This window comes from Pteropus vampyrus, unplaced genomic scaffold, assembly GCF_000151845.1.
Source record: "Pteropus vampyrus isolate Shadow unplaced genomic scaffold, Pvam_2.0 Scaffold254, whole genome shotgun sequence".
In the NCBI taxonomy this organism is placed as follows: Eukaryota; Metazoa; Chordata; class Mammalia; order Chiroptera; family Pteropodidae; genus Pteropus; species Pteropus vampyrus.
The window spans coordinates 287,721-312,452 of record NW_011889035.1 but is presented as its reverse complement, the minus strand read 5'-3'; the positions used below and the strand labels follow the sequence as shown (position 1 = coordinate 312,452).

Here is a 24,732-nt window from a genome sequence, read left to right as displayed (position 1 = left end):
AAATATTGTAATTTGTCTCAAAAAAAAAAAAACCCCAAAACAAAAATCAAAGCAAATGGTTCTCAAAGAGTCACCTCTTCAATAGACTCTATCCTTGGAGAGGTCAATGTGGAGGAAAAATTCAGGGTTAGTCTACTTGTAGTGCAGATGATGATGATGGTTTCAAGGATATCTGTACTCATTCACCTTTGCAACTGCATTTGGGTTCTATCTTTTTATCTGCATCAGGCACGGAGCGGCCCACTGGGTGCTGTGAGAAGAATGAAAGGAGTTCTGACAAGCATCCCTATACGAAAAAGATTTCAAGTCATTTTGACACTGGGATAAAAGTTAGATTTCTGTGTCTGAGATTTCAAGTTATCTTTGTAAATGGCTCTCTCTAATTGAATCAGCAAACCCTTAGGGAAGAGCTTTCACTTCCTTTCTGTTGTCCGTTATGCCAAGCACACCAAGGGTTCTCAATAAATAATGCTACACGGAGTACAGAAGGCCAAGGAGTGGGCATAACATATATTGCTTTTGATTGTTCCTCTGACAAAAATGAATTAAACGACAGAGACGAAAGGAGTAGGCAACGAAGAAATGTAAACGAAAACTTGAACGTGACTCTTTATTTTACTCCATAAAGCTTTACTACAAAGCTAATTATGTATTAGCTTTCGGTCCTTAAGTTTAGAAGTTCAACGTTAGATATCACAAAGCTGATAGATTTCTCAGAAAAGATATAGATAATATTTTATGTTTTCTTCCTAATATAATATTCCCCCCCAAACGAAATCCATTGCCTATTATTATTGATATTGTGCTATGCTGGCAGCAAACTTAAAATGGAAGAGAATAGGATTCAAGTCATTAACTCTTATTAGTAAAGTTAATAAATCAGGGAAGTAGCTAATATCAGGGAAGTAGTTGTTGCATCACTAGAGTGCTCAAATGTTGACCTTCCCTTCGTTCTCCTTTAGAACAAAGTTCTTACAGGTATTATAGTTTGGCGAATTTATGATGTGTTGTTATTATCTGTCTCCTTCCTTTCCAGATGGGGCAAGGATGCTACCAAGACCTAACACAGGCCCATCCATACTCCATCAGTCATTAAGTGCATATTTAATGCCTAGAAAGTGCGGGGGAACATGCTGGCTACTGGAGATTAAGAGGTGAAGATAGTCTAGTGAAGATGACAGATAATTCTGGAAGGCATAACCTAAAGAGCAAGAAGAGCTGAGCTAGGGGAAGTTGGGTGGGGGTGGATCTGTCTGACCAGCTTCCTAAAGGAAGTGATGTTAAAGGGGAAACCTGACTAATGAGTAGGAGTTTCCCCAAGTTCTCTTTCTTTGTCTTTTCAGGTTACTGGAAAAGCTGATGGGGTTTGTGGTGGGAACGTACTGTTTAATTGTCATCTGCTGCAATGGTCAATACGAAAAATGTTTCTACTCTTACTAACTGGTGTTCAGATAGCACGATTCATGTTGATCATAGGCTAATATGTCTGGACTATCTGGCTTTGCTATGCAGTATTCTCACCTTTCCCTAAACTTGAATGCCAAAGTGAACCTTGGTCAGCCCTGCTTTGTGGGCTCCATGTCTAAATACACCTCTTTCCTTCCTCAGGGTAATGAGGAGGTGGAAGAAACTCTTAATTTTAAAAGAATTGCAACTGAAAGTTATTCTGACTCTATTGCTGAGAGGTGTGACCCTCATAGTCACTTGAAATCCCATCTGAGCTGAGTCTTTCAGACATTCAGGAGTGAAAAGCAATGCCAGCCTTGGAGAGATAAACCAGCTCAGCTCTTACTCCATTCACTGTTTTCTCACTATGAAATTTTATATTTCACATGTGCCATAATACAAGCAAGATGGAGGGCTGCTCCTTTTTCACTGAGATGCACACACACACACACGCACACACACACACACACACACACACGAACATGCAAGCACAGCCCTTCAGAGCTGCCTGCTTAACTTCTCACAGCAACTTCCTCCATTCAGGGTGGGCTGTGGTCCCCAAGGGAAGCCTCAGCATCTGACTTTGGCAGAGAATCCCATTCCCATGAAAGTCAGAGCTGCCCTCACTCACCCAAGGAAGAGCCTGGCGAGGTTCTCACACTTTGGCCTCTGGCTTCCCCAGAGAGAGTGTGCACCCAATGTGGACCAAGGAGGGGGTCTCCAATACTCCCCAACTCATGCAGACCCACAGGTGATTAGAAACTTCTTGCTTCTGAATGTGAAAAAAATGAGATCTACAGAAATCTCCATCAACCCACGGCTCAGCCTCTTGCTGCTCTATAAAAATGAATGTTGGCAGTGCTTTATATATCAAACTTGTCCAAGTAGAGCCTGACCTTTGGGCCTTGGGATCCATGCTGAATTCATATCCATTTAGATTTGACCCCATTTCAAGTGTTCAGAGAAATGCAAAAGAATTTTACAATAGCTACTACCCTTCCCCCCAAAATAAGTGAATGAAACATGAGGAGAAAAAACAAATGGAGAAATTTGTGAGAACAGTTGGCTTCGTCTGCATTTGCAAACAGAAAGAGGCAATTTGTCAGAGTTTAAATTGCCTTATAAAGTATCTTTACACAGCGGAAGAGATGGTCAGAAATGCACTTTTGGCCCAAATTTCCTTTCATTTGTCCCTTGAGATTTCTCTTTCCTACTTTTTACCCCATCTTTCTGACCCTCTGGCTTTCTCTCTGGTTTGAGTATGGAGACAATTTCAATTTCATCATACGAGTGGGTCAAAACCTTATTTTAGGAATCATCATGGCTAAAAGAGCACTGCTTTTTCAGAAGTAAATAGTTCTGTGGACTGTATTCACACTTACAAAATACAGCCTCATCTACCGAGTCCTCCCTCCCACGGCTGGTGTGGAGTCCAGAGCACAGTCTGATGAGGTCACTGGGCCCAGCTGCCTTGGTGGCAGGTCCTTTACTGCCCCATGTCATTTTTATAGACCATGGAAATCAAGCTGATGGTTTAAAAGTGTTTTATGATAAATAAATAAATAAAATTCAGTCTGCAAAACTGGTGTAGATAGGCATAGACACTCATAGGTATTCAGGTAGTACCCAAGCTATAAGTGTCTATGAATGAGCTCTGGTGATGTTCTGGCTAGCATCATTATTCTTCCTCCCTTGTTCTGAAGGCCTGCTTCCCTCTGCCATGAAAGTTCAGCCGAAAATGCTCCAAGTCCCCTCGTTCAGAACCTGGAGCCAGGCTGAAGTGGAAGGCCCTTCTCTGTGGTTTCCATAACAAAGTGCTCTGTGCACACCCGGGACTCACATTTCTCTCTTGTACTGTAATGCTCTGTTTCACTGACCAGGTTATATTCCCGATTCTACCGCAACACTTGGCTAGATCAATGTATGTTGAACAAATCTTTTTTTTTCTTTTAATGTAATGTTCGAGAAATCATGGTTAGTTCTCTAATAGCTCAAAGTCAAATAGACTTTGTATAGGTTAGCCTGAGGACTTAATAAACTTTGTTTAAATTGTTCCTATGGAAAAAAAAAAAAAAAACCTCACCAGAGTGCCAAACAACCAATAAAAAATGAACTTTTGGAACTCAATACTCAAAAATGGAGACTGTTGAGAGAACAGTTACCTGCTTTCTAACTATATGAAAGGGCTCATGTTTCTGCTTCTGAGAGCAAAGATACTGGAACAGCAACCAGGACACTGCTAGAGAACAGAACTAGGAGTATGCAGAAAAGATTGTCCCCTTGCTCTGGCCTCAGCAGCTTACTGTGCCATTCTGTCCGCCTTTCTTAATGAGAGCTGTGTCTGAAGTGTGAAGACCTCTAAGTGAGAAAAGCTGTCAGCAGGCTTCAGCTGTGCCAGAACGAAGGAAATACATCGATGGCATTTGTTTGCTTACACATTAGTCAGTAACTTATCTATAAAACAAACAATGATTCTATCTTCTTCCATTCAATTTTAATCCTTTCCTGTGTTTCTACTCTTTGTACTTTCTATTCTGTTTTGTTTCTGAGAGGAGTGTCAGTACAGATTTCTAGGGAGTACAAGCTCGGAGTAACCTGCTGGTATAGTACACTGCCAGCAGTATGTATCATTCCTTTTACTCAGTTAATTCCCTGCCAATAATCCTGGATGTCCCTTAGGCAGGAGCTAAATGTGATAAATGTCAGAAAACGAACTGACTGCCATAGAAACCAAAATCCACCAGGGAGAAGGGCAAAACCACTAACATATTTTCAGTTGTAACCAGATCAGACTGTAACTGCCTAATCCCTAATAAATAAAGGGGGATAAAGAATTGAAATCTCCTTTGGAAATAGCTCTGTTCCAGAATTTCACAGAAAAATGTCATAATAAATCTTGATGTACATGGGACTATGAAAATAGCTGTTGCATTAATCAGTCTAATCACACACACACACACACACACACACACACACACACACACACACACACCCTTAATAGGGCAGCATATTGGGCCAAAAAATAGCAATTGTTTGACATTCGATTGAAGACATGTTTGAATAAACTCCTTGAGGGCAAGGATTATGCATTTATGCTTTTTGGCTAAGAGATGTAGTGTGTGGAGCATGGCTAGAAGCAGACAAACATGATCTGAGTTTTAGTTCTGCCACCTGATAGCTGTGTGACTTAGGCAAATTATTAAGCCACCGTGTCCTCAACTTCTTCGTGAAGAAAAAAGAAAATTATTCCTATTTCTTAGAAATGTCATGGAGAAAGCACTTAGCACATAGCAGATGCTCAGTAAATGAGAGTTCCTTTCTGCAGCACCAAGTATGCTTGCTAGACCTTAATCTATGTTCGACAATTTTCTTTCTTGATGTTTTGTCGTTTTTTGTCATTGCCCCAGATAGGTTATGATTTCTCTGAAGGTTTGAAGACTTAATCTTTCATATATCCTTTGTTAAGAAGCTACAGCGGACATAGTCCACCAAAATGAGAGAGTAAATAAAAAGAATAATAGAGAAACACAAGAGATCCAGAAGCAGGAAATCTCATGAAGGAAAGAAATGAAGGGATTCTCAGGATGGTGGCAGGAAATCCTAGGATGATAGCTGTATCAGCAGGCCTAGAATACACCCGTCAAGATTGTTGCTGAGACAGTAGGCTCTTGGGGAGATGTAGCCAAGAAAAGAGACAGAGCAAATAGTTTATTTGACAGGAATTACAGTGTGGAAGATGTATTGAGAGATGTTTTACAGAGCTGTTGGACGGTATGAAAAAACTTAGCTAGAGATTCAAAAAAACTTTACAAATGAAAAAAAAAAATTAGACACTTTCATCCTGGAGAGGAATTATCATTATAGTACACTTATTGTTTTAGTAGCAAACATTTCTCTCTTCATAATTCTGAAAACATTGATATGGACTTAAGCAAATTTTTGACATGACCATATTGTGGCTAAGAGAGTGAGAGAGAAAAGGTTGGAAATAAAACTAAAATCTTCACACATTATAATAAATAATAGATGTTGCTTAAAATTAGTAAATTCAGAGGTATCAGGTATGGATGAATTTAGAAATATGAAGGTAAATACCAGAAGAAGCAACTCAAAATGATGAAAGTGGTTTCCTCTAAAGAGGAAGAAAAGTGAGGGAATAGGGTACCAATGAATAACTTTTGCATTTTTGCAATATTTGTCTTTTTATATAAATTGCATGTCTTAATAAAAAATTTTAAAATAAATTTTTAAACAAGGATAGTAATTGTATTTTAGAATCTCAAAATTCAGAATTATAGAATACAGTTTTAATAAAGGAAGTAAACAAGGTCTGATGACTAAAAGTAAATTACTCAGCAACAAGTCTGGGCCCAGAATCCACATGTTGTATTTCTCATGTATATTCATGCTGCTCTTACTACACAGCATATCCCATTAATTACATTTCTTATAGCAGCTAGCATGGTTTTCTGTATACAGGAGGTGCTTAAATATTTGTTGAATGATAAATAACTATACTGATTGCTGGATTTTTTTTTATGATGATTTTTAATGAGCCTTGTCTGGAGAGCTGAGGGGTCATATCTGAAGTTTGTAGTTTCGTCCTATATGGATGGATAAGATTATAGCTTAAAAGGATTTTTAAAAAGCTCTCCCTGAAATCTGATTCTGAGGTAGACATTCCACAGATCTAATCTACTTTATACAATGCATGGGTTGCCAGAAACTCATTCGAGACAATTGATATTTGAGTGAGGCAGTCAGTGGGAATTTTAATTATGCATTCCTATATAGTCTCTAAACTCCATTCTTGGGATAAGCCAGAACCTTGTTTGAAAACTCTCTCTAAGGAACCTATGGGAAACCCTGAAAAGAGGATGGGGTGAAAGAAGTATTCTTGCTAAAGCAGTTTGAGAAACATTGAAACAGAGCTTCAGAATGCATTATACTTATACCACATTAACTTAGCTTCCCCGGGAAAAATATTCACTGACTTCAAATCTAGTATTTTGGCTTCAGATTTTATAATGCAGCTTAATAACAGAAACATTAAAATAAACAGTGTCATAATGTCTTTGCAAAATTTCCAGTGGAAGATGTCCGTCATATTACCTAATTCCCTCAATGATAAAGGTACCTTTGAATTCATTTCCAGGAAAAAGTTTGCCTCCACTGATGAACTTGCATGCTTTCTTTTATATTAAAAAAAAAAACAACAAAAAACCCCTATATCCCCACATAATTTCTTTTTCCTTAGTTGCCTAGAAACTTGGAGTTAAATGAGAGCTCAGTTTTGGAATTCACTCATTACACGTGTCTACTAACATTTAATTTGGATTGTTTTAATGGAATTAGTTCTGATGATCCTTACTTTGCAAAGAGAAACAAACTGACACGTGTTAATTACCTACGAGGTGCAGGCTTTGTACTTTTTGTATGTCTCATGGGTTATTTCATGGAATTTTTTCAATAATTTTGCAAAATAGGTATCATTCTCATTTTACAGATTATATAGCTTAGTTTCAGGGAATTTAAGTAACTTGGCCAAGGCTATATGGTCAGTAAGATGCTTATGACATTTTTGGAAATAAACAACATATAAATTCTCAATAATATACCTTTTATATTCAGATTGATATAAAAATTATTCATAGTTTTCTTTTCCTTTGACCTTAAAACCATACAGCCTATAACACAGACAGACAGACAGACAGACAGATACACACACACACACACACACACACACACACACACACACACACACACACCCCATAACAGCTTTCCATTCCTTGATTTGCTCTCCCCTCTTCTCCTTCTGTTTCTGTGTCCATATGTTGAGACTTACTCTCAGGTGCTCTGTTAGCCCTTAGAGGTGCAAAGGTGAATTATACACAGATTCTGGTCTCAAGGAGCTTACAGTTTAGTGGAAGGGTTAAAGTATAGACTTGACTACCATTCAAGATAGAAAGCCATGAATGCAATGAGAGATACAAAATGCTTTGTGAGTTCAGAGAGGGAAAGACAAATTCCACGGTCTCAGCTCTCTAGGAATTCACAGTTCTGTGGACCAAATAGATGCCTAAGCAAAATTATAATATAATACAAGAACTGTACTGGATGTGTTTGCACTATGTTGTATGCACTAGATAAGGAAGAAATGAACTTTACTTCTTTCACAGCTTGAGGAGGGGTGATTATAGCAACATGGGCAGTTAGGGCAGGGGATGTAAAAGTCCAGAGGCTAGGGTTCCAAGACACCTCAGAACTGTCTAAGCAGGTAGACAGTAGAGAAAAGATACTGACTGGACAAAAGATAGTCATAGGGAAGAGAGCTGGTCCTGTGAAGAGGAACCTTAAGGAGTGACTGGATCTGGGTTAAGTTGAAATTCCAGAGTGAAGGCCTGGCAAAGCAACAGAAGTAACTAGAATCGTCACCACTGGCCTCAGCCCTAAGGAATGTGGAGGAAGTCAGAATTGCTTAGACACACTGTCTGTCCATTCCATTACTGGGAGGGACAAGGGAGTTGGAAAGAAGGAGATTGAAGGGCATATTGTGATAATGTGAGCACGTGGGGCAGCAGCAGTGGAGATGGAGAAGAAGAAGAGGTGTGGATGGTCACCAGTGGCATTAGAGTAGCATGTGGGAAGGTGGGCCTAAGGGAGAGAGAGGAATTACACAGACTGCAGAGGTTCTAAGCCTGGTAACTGGGAAAATGGATTCAAAGAGGTAGGAGGGTAGAAGGATGCTGGAGACTTGAGCATGTTTAAAGATAGAAAGTAGAGAGGAAAGATATAAGAGATAGTACCTGATGGGACAAGTCTTCTGGAGCAAGAGCTGAAGTATAGTATTGGCCTTAGAGAAGCAAAATGTGAGGAGCAAGGGAGAGAATGGGAGAGAGGACTAGTGAACAGAGGCATTAGTTTAAAAAGAGGCATTCAGAGTTTGGTAGAAGGGAGGAGCTGCCTGGTCCCACGGCAGCTGTACATTCGAAATCTCTAAGATGTTCTTAGCATATAGATATTGTGAAGGTCTCCTTGCCCCTGGCCTGCCACCCTGCCCTGCCCACCCCCCGCCCCCCCACCCCTTGCCCCTGTATGTTTTCTATAGTGTAACTGCAGTGATATTTCTGGAGAGCAAATCTGAATCTTTAACATTCAACATGTTTGATGTAAGCAGCTACCTTGTGATAGGCATCGGTTATGCCTCTGCTTAAAAACGAACCATACAATTTCCCCCATGACTTTCTTTTGCCCTCAGGACAATTATCTAAACTCCTGACTATAGATTGTAAGGTTCTTTATGATCTGGCCCCAGCTTACCTCTCTAGTCTTATCTCTTTCCTCTCTTGACCTTGCATTCTATCATCCAACCCTACTGAACTACAGGGACTCTTCCAAAAGAACTCAATCTGTGTCTAGAAAGCATTATCTCTTTCATCTCACTAACTCCTTTTCTTTCTTGAGGTAGACACTTAGATGATACCTCATCTAAGAAGCCTTTTCTGGTTCCCAAGGCTATAATAGGTGCTTCATCTCTGTGTTCTTAGAATACCTTATAGCATCTTATATCAGAAACCATGTAATACTACATTATAATCACTTGTTTCTATCAGATGGACAGGGGTTGTGTCTTGGTCACTATTGGTAAATTATTGATGGTCCACACATGTTTTCTGAAAGAGAGAATCACTTAAAATATTGCTGATAAAATTTTCTTAGTTGACTCTTACCCATACTATTCCCTATGATGCAGCTCAGTTCAGCCTCCATTAAAAGTGCCTCTGCACAAGAATATACAATGAGGTAAAGACAGTCTCTTCAATAAATAGTGTTGGGAAAACTGAACAGATTTATGCAAAAAATGAAACTAGAACATTTGCACAGAAGATATACAAGAATAAACTCAAAATGAATTAAAGACTTAAATGTAAGACCTGAAACCAGAAAACTTCTAGGAGAAACATAGGCAGTAAATTCTTTGACATTGCTCTTGGTAATGTGTGTGTGTGTGTGTGTGTGTGTGTGTGTGTGTGTGTGTGTGTGTGTGTGTGTGTGTCTTTGGGCAAGGGAAACAAAAGAAAAAATAAACAAATGGGAGTACATCAAACTAAAAAGTTTTTGCATAGCAAAGGAAACCATCAACAAAATGAAAAGACAACCTACTAAATGGGTGAAGATATTTGTCAACGATACATCTGGTAAGGAATTAATACTCAAAATATATAGAACTTATACAAACAAACAGACAATCCAATTAAAAAGTGGGAAGAGGACCTGAATAGACACTTCTCCAAAGAGTGGACATACAGATGGCCAACAGACATGTGAAAACATGCTTAACATCACTAATCATCAGAGAAATGCAAATTAAAACCACAATGAGATATCATCAACAAACAAGTGTTGGCAAGGATGTGGAGAAAAGGGAACCTTCATGCACTGTTTTTGGGACTATAATTTGGTGCAGCCACTATGAAAAACAGTATAGAGGTTCCTCAAAAAATTAAAAATAGAACTACCATATGATCCATCAATCCCACTTCTGGGTTTTTATCCAAAGAAATCCAAACTAATCCAACTAATATGAACAGATATATGTGTCCTTATACTTATTGCAGCATTATTTACAATAGTCAAGATACGGAACGACCTAAATGTCCGTCAACAGACAAATGGATAAAGAAGAGCTGGTGCATATATACAATGGAATATTAGCCTTAGAAAAGAATAAAATCTTACCATTTGTGCCAGCATGGATGGACCTACAGTGTATTATGCTAAGTGAAATAAGTCAGACAGAGAAAGACAAATACCATATGATTTCACTCATATGTGGAATATGAAAAACAAAATAAGTGAATAAACAAAATAGAAACAAACTCATAGATACAAAGAATGTTCTAGTGGTTGCCAAATGGAAGGGTGGTTGGGGGGATGGGTGAAAAAGGGGAAGAAATTAAGATGTACATTGATAGTTACAAAATAGTCATGCGGATGTAAAGTATATATCATAGGGAATATAGTCAATAACATTATAATAATTATGTATGGTGTCAGGGGGCTACTAGACTTATTGGGGGATCGCCTCGTAAGTTATATAAATGTCTAACCACTATGCCGTACATCTGAAACTATTATAATATTGAATGTCAACTTTAATTGAAAAATTAAAAAAACCTTTTTAAGTACCTCTGCAGAATCTCCTTCCACAGGTTCAATCCATGGAGCAGCTGAGAGTGAATTCTCTGGTTACCAGTTCTGATATTAGAGCTGTTGGTGCAGGTCCATGGGCAAATGATGAGTTAAGTGCATACCTGGTATGAAGGAAGGTGGAAGCGCTAGCTCCTGTTCCTACCTCTGAAGAAGAGAGGGTGATATCATCCTCAAATCCTCAGAACAGAAGAAAGGATGATGGGTCAAAGGTATAATTCATTTGTCCAACAAATACGTTTTGGGTGTCTACCACATAGTAGATTTGTTAGGGTTTGGAATACAATGAGAAGAAAGACACAATCCCTGCCTTCAAATAGCTTGCAGTCTAGTTGAGGAAGACACATAAGAACAAAGATATATGAGGGTTGGTACCTGCTAGAAGAGAAAGTAGAGGGAGCTGCTAGAGAATAGAAATGGAGTTTGGGAAGCCAGGAAAACCTATTAGAGGAAATGTCTTAGCTGGCACTGAAAAAACTTAAGGTTAGGTTAATCAGGCAGAGTAGAGCAGAATAATGTTCCAAACTGAATGAACAGCATATTTGAAGACCTGTGGGTGAGAGAAAGCATGGTACTTTTCAGGAATTGGAGGATACTTTTTATGGAGGGAGCTAGAGTGCAGAGTGTGTATGAGTTTGAAGGAGAAATGCAAGTGAATGGGTGGGAATGAGGAGAAGAAGAAAGCTGGAAATAGAGACCAATTAATCATGAGTCCTTGCAGGAGCCAGGTCACACAAGGTTTTATAAGCCATATAAGGAGATGGATCTTTTCCCGAGAAAATGAAGATCATTTAAGGGGCTTAGGCAGGTGACGGACATGACCAAATTTCTATTTTGGAATGCTCACTCTGGTTGCAGGTTGGCAAGCCTGGAAGGAGGCAGGCCAGTTAGCAAGCACTTGAAGTGAGAAGGGGCAATGGTCAGAACCTATCCTGGATGTTTTGTCCTTCAGTATGTCCATTTAGAATTCATTCATCTGTGCCAGAACTTGTGGGACATAGAGATATACCTGCCATCTCATTGGCCTCATGGCATTCCCCAATAGAGATCATTCACCAGGAAATATCTCTTCACCCCTGTTGCCAATGAGAATTCCAATGGCTAAATGTCCTCAACACCCCTTTCAAGGCCTGCCATAGAACAGGTCTCAAGGAGGTCAGGGAAGAGGCAAGTTCAAACTTGGTCCTTAGGGAAAGAGTAAAAGAGAAAAGGGTATGGCCAATGTGGAGAGGAATGAGACAAAGACACAGAGACGGAGTAGAAATGTGAGCCAAAGACCAGAATGGGAGGCCACACCCTCATGTGCTCACCCACACAGACCTGTGGACTAAGAAGTAGGGCCAAAAAAGCTCCCTGTTTATTAAGATCATGTTTCCTAAAGGTGGAGCTGAACTTAAGCTCCTGTGAAAAGTAAACTGTGGAAAATGCCAGTGATTCATGGTGGAGGGAATTAGCAGTCCAAAGAAAGGGAAACAGGTCAACCACCCTCATTCTTTCATCCTGGGGGACCTTGAAACTTGATTTTGCAGGATGCAAAGGAAAGTAGTCATTGGCTTCCCTTTATTATGCTCAATTTATTGCTTGTAGAATAAGATGTCACTTTATTGTTCAGATTCATTGCATAAAATGTAAATATTCAGCCAGAGTTCTCTAATTAGTATCCATAGAGCTGCCCGGGTTGTGTGTGCATGTGTGTGTGTGTGTACATGTGCGTGTGTGCATGTGTGTGCATGTGTGTGTGTGTAAGTTTGGTCTTCCCTGCTTAAAACGCAATGTAGAAGGGGTAAGATGATTCGCTCACATTGCATCTCTCTGATGCTTACCAGTCTAAAAATTTGTTCAGTCTTTTGTTTCAAACCTAAAACTCCATAAACACCTTCAGAATCTCAGGTGTTTGTGCTTGACTCTAATTAACATTAATGTGAAAATTTACTGGTTACAGTAGCGCACCAGCTAAATGGATTTTTGCTTCCTTTTGATTTCACAGAAAGAAACCACTGCTCCCCTCTACCAAACTGATAACTGACATCTGATTAGAAAAGGCAAAACTAATTAAAATAGGTGCAAAGGGGATTGTCTGAGTCACCTACATTAATGCACATTACAGTTAAATATCTGTCAGATTTTCCATTAACCCTCTTACATTTCAGTCTCCAGGATCAAATCTATTTCTTAACCTCATACCCCTTTTTTTCCCTAGTTGGAAAGTTGGTATTCAACAGGCTAAATTACCCACTAATGCTTTAAATGCACAGCTCTTATTGATGGATATAACACATGGACGAAGACCTTGGAATGAGAATAATAGAAGCCATTCCCCTAACTGTGGATTTAAACTTTTTTTTTTTTTAATTATGATTCCAAGGCTAACATGTTTTTCTTGTGTTTATTTCTTTTTGTGTTTATTTCTTTATTGAGGGATAAAGGATTTAATTGTTGCTTTACACTAATTCATGCTATTGTGCTCTGAGTTATTACACACTGGGATGACAAAATAGAAATGAAAGTGGAATACCCAGCAAATAGAGTTCTATTCTATAAAAGGTTAAAATAACATGTTGGACTTGTAGATTTAGGGGCAAGGCCCATGTGATATGGGCTCAGTCGCTATGTAGAGTAGACTGTCAAGGATTAGGACAATGTAGTCTGTATAATCAATGGAAATCCAATAAGTATTAGGGACAGATGTCTTCTTCAGATCAAAAGCTCATTGAAAGGAGGGACCATGTCTTCCTGATCTTTTAGATGAGTGCAAAGAGAGTTCTTTGCATCATTTAATCTTTTAATCTCCAATTCTTGGCACATTGTAAGTGCTCAATAAATTTTCATCATATGAATGAGTGCAAGAATTATAGTTTCACCCTATTGTGAAACTGAACAGGTTTTTAAATCTTGATGGGTTATGTTAAAGAAAAATAAAATAAGTTTTCCTTATCATTAAAACAAATCTAACAAAACCCTTGGATTTCTGGCTTTAAAAACTAAATCATATACCATTCCCTTGGGTTTTTCCATTTTTATCTAAGACCAGAGGTACCAAGAAGCCCAGCAGCAAATCAGCCTAGCAACAGAAACAAGAATAAGCCTGTGATATGATAAAAATAGCTCAATTTGAAAATTCTCTCTATTTATGTTTTAAAAGCTTTTTTAAACTTTATTTTTCTTCTTACTATATCACACATTCATTTTTGTTCTTAGTTGTAGTACCAGTATCCAGAACTGTGCCTGGCATATAGCAGGCTTCCAATAAATATATTTTGAATGAATGAATATTGCTAGAGGTAAGAATAGAGCAGTACTTAATTTAGCCCGGAATCTTTAGTTTGTGGCTCCTGGTTGGGCACACCAGGAAACATAAAGATCTGTGGATTCAGATAAGGCAACTTCAGGGAATTGTTTGAAGATTCCCACCCACTCCCTGTAGCAGAATTAGCTTAAATTTTCCCTGAGGTAGAAATAAATTGGGAATGTAGACAACAGTGAAATTTCAAACAGATATCACATAAAGGCCCTGTTAGCACAACCCAAACCACCTCTACCTATTTACTTAACTTAGGCAGAATAGTAGTTATTAGCACTGGGCTTAAAATCAGACTAGTTACTAACTGTAACTTATGAAGTTATATAACTTCTCTGAGCCTCAGTATCCTCACCTGTTAAAAAAGCGTCGATGATATCCATGACTCAGGTTATTTGTATATGGCACAGAGTTTGTACTACTGTTCAAATAAACCAACCAACACAAACTAACAAAACACATGCGAAATCCCTTCTGCTAATTTTGCCAATCAAGATTCTTCAGTATAAATTATATTAACATATGTGTCTGGAAATTCACCCTGGATCCTTGCCTTAGCACTATTTTCATGAAGTATTAAAAACAAATTTCTGTTTCCTTTGTAAATTTAAGAGATAAATGATAAAATATCAAAGATGAAATGAAAATGCGAACATATGCTCCTGGCCTGCCACGACAACCCTCCGTATGTCTGTACCAGCAGCCCTTTTCCCTTTTGCTAGCAAAGCCCAGCCAAGGTGAGTCAAAATAGAAATCACCCAATGGTCAAAGGTCATTTATGATGATCACCTAGCATCTTTTGGGTCTCTTATTCTAACTTCACTCTAGATTTCATGTCATTTATACTTTATCCTTAACTATAGGTTTGTTATTATCTTTTGGCTTCACTCCTGGGTTCTGACTATACTGACTGATTTTGTTTCCCAACTCTTTTAGGATTTTAGCTTGGCTTTGTCTTTGGCCCTTCATGCTACTGACTTTCTCTAATTTGATTCTAGCCCCTAAACCCAAACTCTGACACTAGCCTAATTGGTTGACCTTTTAGCCAACCTCTAGCTCCTAGAAAAGGGGTTGTTTGGATATTATATTGTTGCAGAACATTGAATTCATAACTATTTCCCTTTAGAAAAGGCATGTCCAGCTGATTCAAGTTTCTATTCCCTCTCTGGCACTTTCACTGAGCAATTATAAGAATTTGAAGTATCGTCAGTATATGAGAGCTGCAGTGATTCCTCCACCCTCACGCAGGCCAACTGGGAAACAATTTTCTGAGTGTTCATCTTTAAGATCAGATATATACAAAATTATCTTTAAAAAGAGGGAAGGAGAACATCAGGAGACTTGCCTGATTTACGTCAGGGTTGATAATGTAGAGTAGTGAAGGATAAACTTGGCTAGTTAGAGAAAGTGAGAGGCGGGGTTCTTAATATGTGATTGAGGAACTTGGCTTTAAACTAAGGAGGAAAAGTACAAATTTATGTTTCAGTCATAACAAACCAGCCATTCACTGGCTGCCTTCCCTCTCAGGATTTTTAGAGATGGGAGAATTCTAAACCAAATATAGAATCCACTTGAGTTTCATGGATCTAATGTTAGAAAAAACTCACACTTTTAAGTGTCTGATTAAAAAGCTCTGAAAAAGATCACTTTTTGACTCAAGAGGTTAGTGCTTTTAGACTGGACTCTTACGAGTCCTGGTCAACCAATAACTCTTTCACACCTTAAACAAGTATGCAGTGACATGAAGATAAATCAGAACTACATGTATTACATCCCTCTCTTGCCCTCTCCCATAACCTTCAAATCAGAAAGGGAAGAAAATTATAGCCAGGAGGTATTTCCATTTGCAAAACCCCAAACATTAGCAAGAGAGAACCACTGAAGACATTTTGTAAAACACCAAACATCATTTGTTCTCTCAGTCTCTGGGGTTAAAGGGTTACTTAAAGCCACTCCAGACGTGGAACAATAAAGATGTCTCTACAATTTGATTGTGATGAATCCATTTTGCTAGTACCTCTAGGAGAACAGAGGTGGGTACCCAAGAAAGGGATAGGGGCATAGGAATCCCCCAGAAGCAGTCTCTGCCTGAGCAGGCAGATCTGTCTGGGCTATGAAAGGTGAAGAGCAGGCCATCTTTTCACATTCCACTAGGCAAATGACAAGTAACTGGTCAACAAATTCAGTCTACCATTTTTGTAGCAGAGAGACCAGCTTTCTAGCATTTCTAAGGCTAAAGGGCTCCAATTAGCAAATCCTATAGTAAATCTTCCTACATTTGACACAAAGTGAGTATAACAAGCAGAAAAAGAAATTGTGACTAGTGTTTTTTCATTTAGGATGCTTTAGTTGACGAACTTAGTTGCTTAATTACCAATCCCTCCCCTTACATGACTTTGGTCATGAATAACAGAGATTTAGCTAATCTGAAATGAGAATACACATTTGTACTGTCCATGATGGATGGTTAAAACAACTCTCTTTGAGTTGAGAATACTTGGCAATATACTGGATGAGACAAGAAGAATTAGAAAAAAAACTTAGAAATATGTACATCCAAATGAAAGTTGCTTCTCAAAATTATCATCCTAGAAGCAATTCATTTATTTTCGTTATTGCTTCAGAAAAAACTCACAAACCAAACTTGAAATGCAGTCCTATCAAATCAGAGTTAGTCCTTATTTTTGACCCAAAGCAGCATTATGCAGCTTGATTGTGTTCAAAAATCACCCTGACAGGATGAATATTATTGCACTGGTAATAATCTACTCAATGTACTAAAAGCTCTGAAGACAATCCCCAGAGAAAAACTCCATAACTGTAATGAACAAGAGAACCATTATTAGAATGAGTCCAACCCCCCAAAGGTGAATGCTTTCAAGAGGGCAACACTTACTTGACTATGGAGCTCTGATACACTTGCTTACAACTCAGACAGAGGACTTCGGAGTCATATCACACAGAATTGTTAAGCTAGAAGGGACAATGTGGTTCAATCTACAAAGTTGGAATAAAGCTTTAGATGGGTAGCCACTGACTGTTTATTTAGAAGAGGTCTTTAGATTGAAATGCCACCATGGTTTCTAACACTATTTAAGGGCCTTCTTGAAAAGATAAAAATTATCTTGATATCATGTGTATCATACACATTGAGAAAAGTAAAAAATGATCTAAGGCATTGGAAGATGTTTGTTGATTTGGCCATTAGCACCTACTGGTGTCCTTGGAGCCTAGAAGCTCAGGTAGGGGCTAAGAGGTCAGCACTATGGTATATAGTTGTTATGAACAGTGGAGCTGGAAACAGAACAGATGTTGGAGGTGGCAGGAAGACTCCCCCCAAAAGGGCTGAAGGGGCACAGAAGAGATATATTTCCTGCTGTAAATTGTTTATTTTTGTTAGTTCCATGAGGTTCACCCACAGGAAGGTCAAAAGTCACACAGATTTAAAAAAAAAAAGAAAATTAACAGCTATAAAGATTAGAGATTTAAGATTTTCTCTATCCCCAAAGGACTTAATCTACTATGTAGATTATGTACATATGGCTCGCTATTAAAAGAAACATATCTTTTGAGAGTCCCACAATGATCTATAAGTGGTCATTCATTTCCCAACATCCTACCTGTGAGCTGTACAAACTAGTGACTGAATGCACAACCTTCAAAGTAGACCAGAATCTTGGCTCTGCTACTTACCTGTGTGATTGTGGGCAAGTTATTTAACCTCTCTGTGCCTCAGTTGCCTCACCTGTAAGATGAGAATAGTGGTATTTCCCTAATAAGGGTGAAGTGATATGCCACAAGCAGAGGAGACAGAAGTTATGCCAGTTATTGAGTAAATACTTAATAGATGCTAACTGTCATTAATATCTCATTATTTATTATTTCCATTTTTATGGTCAGAAGTCTGGGCTCAGGGAGGGTAAATCACTCCCCACTTACCATATTGCCAGACAATAGAAGAATTAGAGATAGTTCTCCTTTATTCCTCCAATATTATTTATGTCAGAATTTCAGATTTACTCCAGTGTCTCTCCTATGTAATACTAATACTTGTTAAAAATATTATGATGTCATACATGTCTCTTTCTACAATTATCATAATAATAGCCAACACTATCCTACACTCTGAGCTGAGAATTCATTCTCAAAAAAAAAAAATCCTAGGATATATTATTATCAGTTTTAAAGGTGAGGGAACTGAGACTTAGAGAAGTTCAGTGACTTCCTTGAGGTCACATAGCTAGTGAATGTCAGGAAGAACTTGAACCTAAATTCATCCAAATCAAAATGGCTACACGTAATTTAGAAAGTAGTTCCACAATACTGTTTGCTTTTCAATGATTCCCAAAAGTACCCATGTTAAAAATTGAACTTTGTAAAATATACATACAACTCTATTCAAAATTCATTCTTCACAATCTATAACTAAAAAACACATGCTCTAAGTGAATAAGAGCTGAAAGCTTTACGTAGTACACAACTCTTGAATCCTAATTGAGTCTAATTTCTTTTGGCACACATCTAGGGCAAAGGTTAGCTCGGCCACAGACTGGTGCTTGTGGCATTCTTTTCTGGGCACTGGCCACAAAAACTGCTCTAGGAATGGGATTTGGAATTAGGCTCTGCGCCATCACACTGACTTGACATATTGTTTTGCCATGTAATGTGCTGTCTTTGTGCTTGGACCCAAATGTAGACCTGTCAAGTTATACGCACAAAGCAACATTCAGGCTTCCTTTCTCTCTCTCTCTCTCCCTCCCTCCCTCCCTCTTTCCCTTACTTCCTTTCTTTCTTTCCTCCTGGAAGAGTTTCCTCTTTCAAGTTCCCTAGGAATCAGAGCTTACTCACCAGGATGTGCTCTGGAGGCACAGAGCTATCTTTTCAAACTATTCATGTTTGGGGTAGAATAAAACTTCTGTTTTATGTTAATCACAGGATATGAGGTAATCACAGATTTTCTTTTCTTTTCTTTTTTTTTTTTCAGTTTGCAGTCCTGACGATTTCACCCTTTAACACTTAACTCAGGCATTACTTTCTTCGGAAGCCTTCTCTGACTTCCCCTTGCTGGGTGAGATACCCGACCTCTGTGCTCTCATATCATTACCCTTTCCACTCAGTATTACAATGATAGTTTTTAAAGCCTGTCTCCCTTTCCTGACTGTACTTGCGGACAAGAACCGTGTCTTATTTAAGGTTGATGCTAAGCCCTCATGTATCAACACATAGTCACAACAGGATTATGCTGGGTTAGGCATTTAGACATTTCAGTTGGTTCATGTGGGTTTAAACTGGTCCTTAAATACTCTTACTATCATGTCTGGCCTTATATCAATACTCAGTATAATCACAATATCATGCATGTGGTAGGTGCTCAGGAAGTGCATGTTGACTTAATGATCAATTTATTGACTGGATGAATAAACATTAGGCATAAAAAAAAAACCTTATTGACAACTGGACCTGTCACTAAAGGCATGAATTATAATGCAACATTCTTAATAAGCAAGAGCCTCTGATCACGATAGCTCCCCATGACAGTGATACCCTACAAGGAAGTACCAGCTCGTAACTCCATGAGGTCTTCTCACGAATCTGTCAGAACCACTACAATCTTTGTGGTCTTGATCCCAACCCAACACAAGCATAATGGTAAACAAAGCATAATGACCATGTCAGATGGTCTGTGGGTACTCTGTGTTTGGAGTAGTAGAGCCCTTACCTGTCTGTGTTGTTGGGAGACTTGGTACCCCAGTCCTGTGATGGGCTGGTTCTGCATTTTCTGAAGCAGGATCTTTTGCTGAAGAGGCAAGGGTGACCTTAGCAAAGGCTGGCTTGTGAGAGGCTGGGTGGGCTGGGATGGTGGCTGCTGCTGCTGCTGCTGTTGTTGCTGCTGTTGCTGCTGTTGCTGTTGCTGTTGTTGCTGTTGCTGTTGTTGCTGCTGTTGCTGTTGCTGCTGTTGCTGCTGTTGTTGCTGCTGAACTGAAATCGAGCTCTGCTGCTGCTGTTGTTGTGTGTAGTGTAGGAGAGAAGGCTTGTTCTGGGAAGGCAAAACAGAAGGCATCTGTTGGTTTGCTTGATCTGAGTTAAAGTGGAACAAAGGCTTGGTGTTGCCAAGACGGGACTCCATGGCCGCGTGCGGGCTGTTAATAAAACTTCGGCTGAGATCCTGAGGCTTTTGCTGCATGAGCACATCCAGGTGCCCTCCTTGGGCTGAGGGGCTAGCCTTGTACATGTAGTTAGCCATGACTTTTGACTGGCTGCTGCTGCTGGCTACCCCAGGCATGGGAGAACTCTGTGGGCTGAATGGCTGCTGACCAAAAGAAGGGCTGGGGATTTTCTCCTGCCCGAATGGACCTGGAGATGGCCCAGTAGAAGAGGGCAAGGCTGACCAGTTGGTCGGCTGGTGCTGCTGCTGGTGCTGCTGCATCCGGGCATGCTGCTGACGATTGGCAGCTATCTGTTTGAGCTGTTGGGCATGGGACACTTCCTGCCAGCTTGGCAGGGCCCGGCTTGCTCCTGAGGCTGTCTGAGGCTGAGCCTGGCTCTGAGGGACCGAAGGATTTGGGGAGGAAGCAGAGAGGGCAGAGTTAGCCATGGAGAAAGCAGGGCCAGCTGATGGAGGTCTCAACTGGGGAGAACCCGAGGGGCCCTGGGTTAGGCCAGGTGAGTATTCACTTTTGATCACTGTCTTCTCCACAGGCAAGGAGGGCCTGGGAGTGCTCCTCTGGCTTTGCTGACCCAAGTCAATGTGAAATGGATCATCCTGCTTTATGGTGGCATTGATCATGTTCTCCAGCTCCAGGTCACTCATAGGAGGCACAGATATGTTGGTCAGTTCATTGAACAGCTCTTGCAGTTCAGGATCCATCAATTGCTCTCCAGAGTCATCTCCATACCTATTAGAAAAAATATTCTCCTGGGTCATTTGGCCATCCATGTGCTTACTGCAAGACAGAGTCTCTCCCGGTTCTTTCTTCACTTCTTTTAAGCCCATGTTAAACATACCGTTGCCAGGAGAATGTGTATGGGGAGGCAGGGTGCTAGTCTTTCTCAGGGGTGCCTGGCTCATGGGCAAGGTTCCTGACATAATCTGACTTTGTCCATTATTTACATGGAGGCCCCCTTGTCCTGCGGAGAGGTTCTCCCCTACACGGATTCTTTTGATATCAAGGAACGAGTTATCGACGAACCCATTGGGCCTCTTGCTATTGGCCGGAGATGGGTTAACTATCTGTTTTCTTTTCAAGGAACCCTGGAGCTGAAAAACAAAGGAGAAATAAGAAAGAAAAATATGAGCTATGAATCCAGATATGCTTCTAATCAAAAGAGGCATAATATTTAAATGTTCTTCTATTTATACACAGGATTGATTCAAAAAGAAAAAGGCACACACGAAACACAGTCTGGAATATAATGACACTCACAGCAGCATAAATAGAACAAAATAAAATGTTCCTGGAGGAGCAGGTCAATTAGTGGCTAGAGATCACCGTGGTTCCCATGATTGGTACACAGGCCAATGGATGAAGAATTCTTCATTTATCATCGGGAGTTTATTGATATTATATCTATATATCTATATCGAAATCTATAATTAATTACCAAAGTGGAGCAGGCCAAAATATTCCACATGCACACGCAATACAATCTCATACAGCTACAGACAACTGGAGTGAGCATAATTTTGACCAAGATGGGAAACACTGAAGCGTCTAAAGCTGAGACAAAATTACCAGTTTCTTTTTTCACAGATTCAACTCCTTCATCACTATTATCCTCTAAGTAAATAATTAGAATTATTGTTGTGTCCAAGGAGATATACTATCTGGTGCTCATCTGTTTTCCTCCAATAACTGTAGCTTTGTATTCAGGCCCATGTAACTACATTGTGTGGCTACAGAGAAACCACGATTTTATCATTTATCAAATGAGACATGCTAAGCATAGACTTTCGTGGGGATTCATTTCTTCTGTGGCTTGTGTCTGAATCTCGTAACCAAATCCAAGATGTAGAGAGGCATACTGCACAATGGTTAAGAATGCAGGCTTTGGGAGTTCACTAAACTAAGCTCAAATTCCAGTTCTGTCCCTGAGTGCTAAGTGACCATGACACTTTATTTATCTGAGCCTCTATTTCCTTATCTAGAAAACAGGGACAACAGCACTTAACTCATAAGAAGAAATGAGATCATGCAGGTAAAGGTTAGCACGGCACTTATTACAGTAAGAACTCAATAAATTATAGTTTATATAAAGTATGGCTTACTATAGTCTGAAAGGGGAGGGCCTCCCTAAGTAGCAACAGTAACAACAAAATGTTAAAGTACTTCATTCACTAACTCAGTGATTAGATTGTCTGATATGAACTTTAGAAATTATAGAGAAAGATTTAAGGACCATGCAGTCACACCAATAAATTAAAAAGAAACATAAAACATTCACCATTGTTCTTGAGATCTTTGTTGATTTGCCTCTAAAGTGAGAGCCTACATCTATCAATGTGTGGCTTTTCCAGTGCAGCTGACCTACTTAAATTATTTAATGTTTGCTTAGGATAACTGTGAAATACCTGAGGCAGAAGGGTACTTCCCAGGCACATAGTTCTATCACTTCTCTTCCCGCCCTCCTCCCCCTTTCCACTTACCACCGCTCCAGTACCCTTCTAAAGGTTTTTGGTAACCTAATTAAGACAATAAAATTAATAGAAATGAGCATCTATTATATATGCCACATATTTTAAATATGGTTAGTTTTCCTTAGTCTTTACAACAACCCAATTAGACATGTTTTATTTTACAGATAAGGAAACAAGGGCTCAGAGAGGCTAAGTAACTTGCCCGCTGTCACATACTAGTAAGTGGTAGACTTGGGCTTTAACTCAAGGTCTGCAAAGTTCTAAAGCCTGCGTCATTTCCACGATATATGCAGCGATTGGCTTGTTTAAGGCTAAGGTTCACCCAGCATGAAGGAGCAGGGGACAGTGAACACAGAGACATCATGGATCTCTGGTAAAATGATGAGGAATCTTGGAACGACCAGGATGCAGCACAGAGTCGAATGTGAGCAACATGTTTCTTGTCATGTAGTTCATCAATACTCATTTTAAAATTCTCTTATCTGCAGTTTTACCTAGTCAGAGGTAGTATATAGCTATGGTGGATGTACTATGTTGGTATAACCAGTTTTTGCCTTTTATCATTGGTAATTGGTAATAACCAGAGAAGGCAACCTGACCCAAGCTAGGCCAATTAGTTCCTTCCATGGGATTTCTGGAATTGAAAAAAGGGAAACCAGGCTCACTTTGGGTGGCTGCACAGTGATTTACAAAATGTGTGAGCTGCTGTTCCATTATTTCAGCCAGAGCCATAGAGAAAGTGACTCTGTAGAAAGAGAGAAGAATGAAGCATAGAGGAGAGACACATGTGTTGGTATCATTTGCAGGCCTGATTCAATCCCAGGTCAGCACTGAGTCTCTCCTTGTCTTCCTTGATACACTGCGTAATCTTTATAATAACTTCTTCTTTTTGCTTAAGCTAATATGAGTTGGGCTTCTGTTATTTCCAACCAAGACTAAGTCCCATGAGACTTCACATTCAGTGATGAGCAATTTGTAGCAAGGGGTACAATGTACTTTGTACCTGGATGTGAAGCTTCTCTCTATCCCCTCAGCCCTGTCTCCACTATATCTGCCTGTTTCAAGACTAATCATCTTGTCTACTCTGATGTAGGCAACAGCACCACAGAACACTGTCAGCCATCACCACATTCAGCAGAAACTCCCAAAGTGCCACTGTCTGTCCCCATGGGGTCAGAAAGAAAACAGACCGAAGAGGTTGGCCATATTATCCCAAGCATGACTACACTGATTTATTTCAGTGTCAGTTAGATTCTGAAAGTTTTTTTCATAAATAATGAAGAACAAACAAAGGAATACATTTTTTTTTTTTGCAGGTTTGGGTGATACCTTTGATTTATTTTCCACTGCTTTGCAAAAACCTGTTCTGCCAGGTTCTCCCATTGCTCTGGCCACTCCCTGGGTAGTGCAGTGCATAGTTGGGGAAGCAGCACTAGCAAGTTCTCTAAGCCACCGGGATTATAGAAGCAGTAACAGAATTAGCAGTGGTTTTAGTAGTAGTGATAATAATAATAACAACAACAAAGTCATTTATTGAGGGCTGTGTGCTAGGTATTGTGGTAAGTTCTTGATGTGAATAATCTCATTTAATTCTTACAACAACTCTAAGAATCCTCACAGCTTTATGAGATTGATACTACAGCCAGGTGTCACTTAACTATGAGAATACATTCTGAGAAGTGCGTTTTTAGGTGATTTCATTGTGAGAACATCACAGAGTGCACTTACACAAACCTGGTTGGTACGGCCTACTACACATCTTGGCTGTCTGGTCTAGCCTATTGCTCCTAGGCTATAAGCCTTTATGACATGTTTCTGTACTGACTACTGTCGGCAATTCTAACACAATTGTAAGTATTTGTGTATCTAACATATCTAAACATAGAAAAGGTACAATAAAAATATAATTAAGATAAAGTGTGTGGAGTGGGAGGGCTGTGAAGGGAGGCACCACTGGAGGGAGGGGGAGTGTATGTCAGGAGGAGGGACGGAAGAAGAAAGAAGGGGAAGAAAGAGAAGGGAGAAAAAGGGAGAGCAGAGATAAAAAGAGACCCAGAGAATAGTAAAAGGGAGAGGGGAAGAAGAGGGTGGAGGGAGAGAGAGAGAGGGAAAGAAGGAGAGGAAGGAGAAGAGAGAGGGGGAG

At 39.6% G+C, this 24,732-nt stretch overlaps 1 protein-coding gene across 2 annotated transcripts in view; it reads right to left on the bottom strand.

The window, feature by feature from the left end:
• MAML2 (mastermind like transcriptional coactivator 2) overlaps window positions 1-24,732 on the bottom strand; it is a 333,389-nt gene that overhangs the window by 81,277 nt on the left and 227,380 nt on the right. For both annotated transcript variants that reach the window (XM_011374723.2, XM_023520259.1), the window contains exon 2: window positions 19,674-21,212. In XM_011374723.2, the coding sequence (XP_011373025.1) occupies window positions 19,674-21,212 (1,539 nt within the window). The remainder of the gene's footprint in view (window positions 1-19,673; window positions 21,213-24,732) is intronic.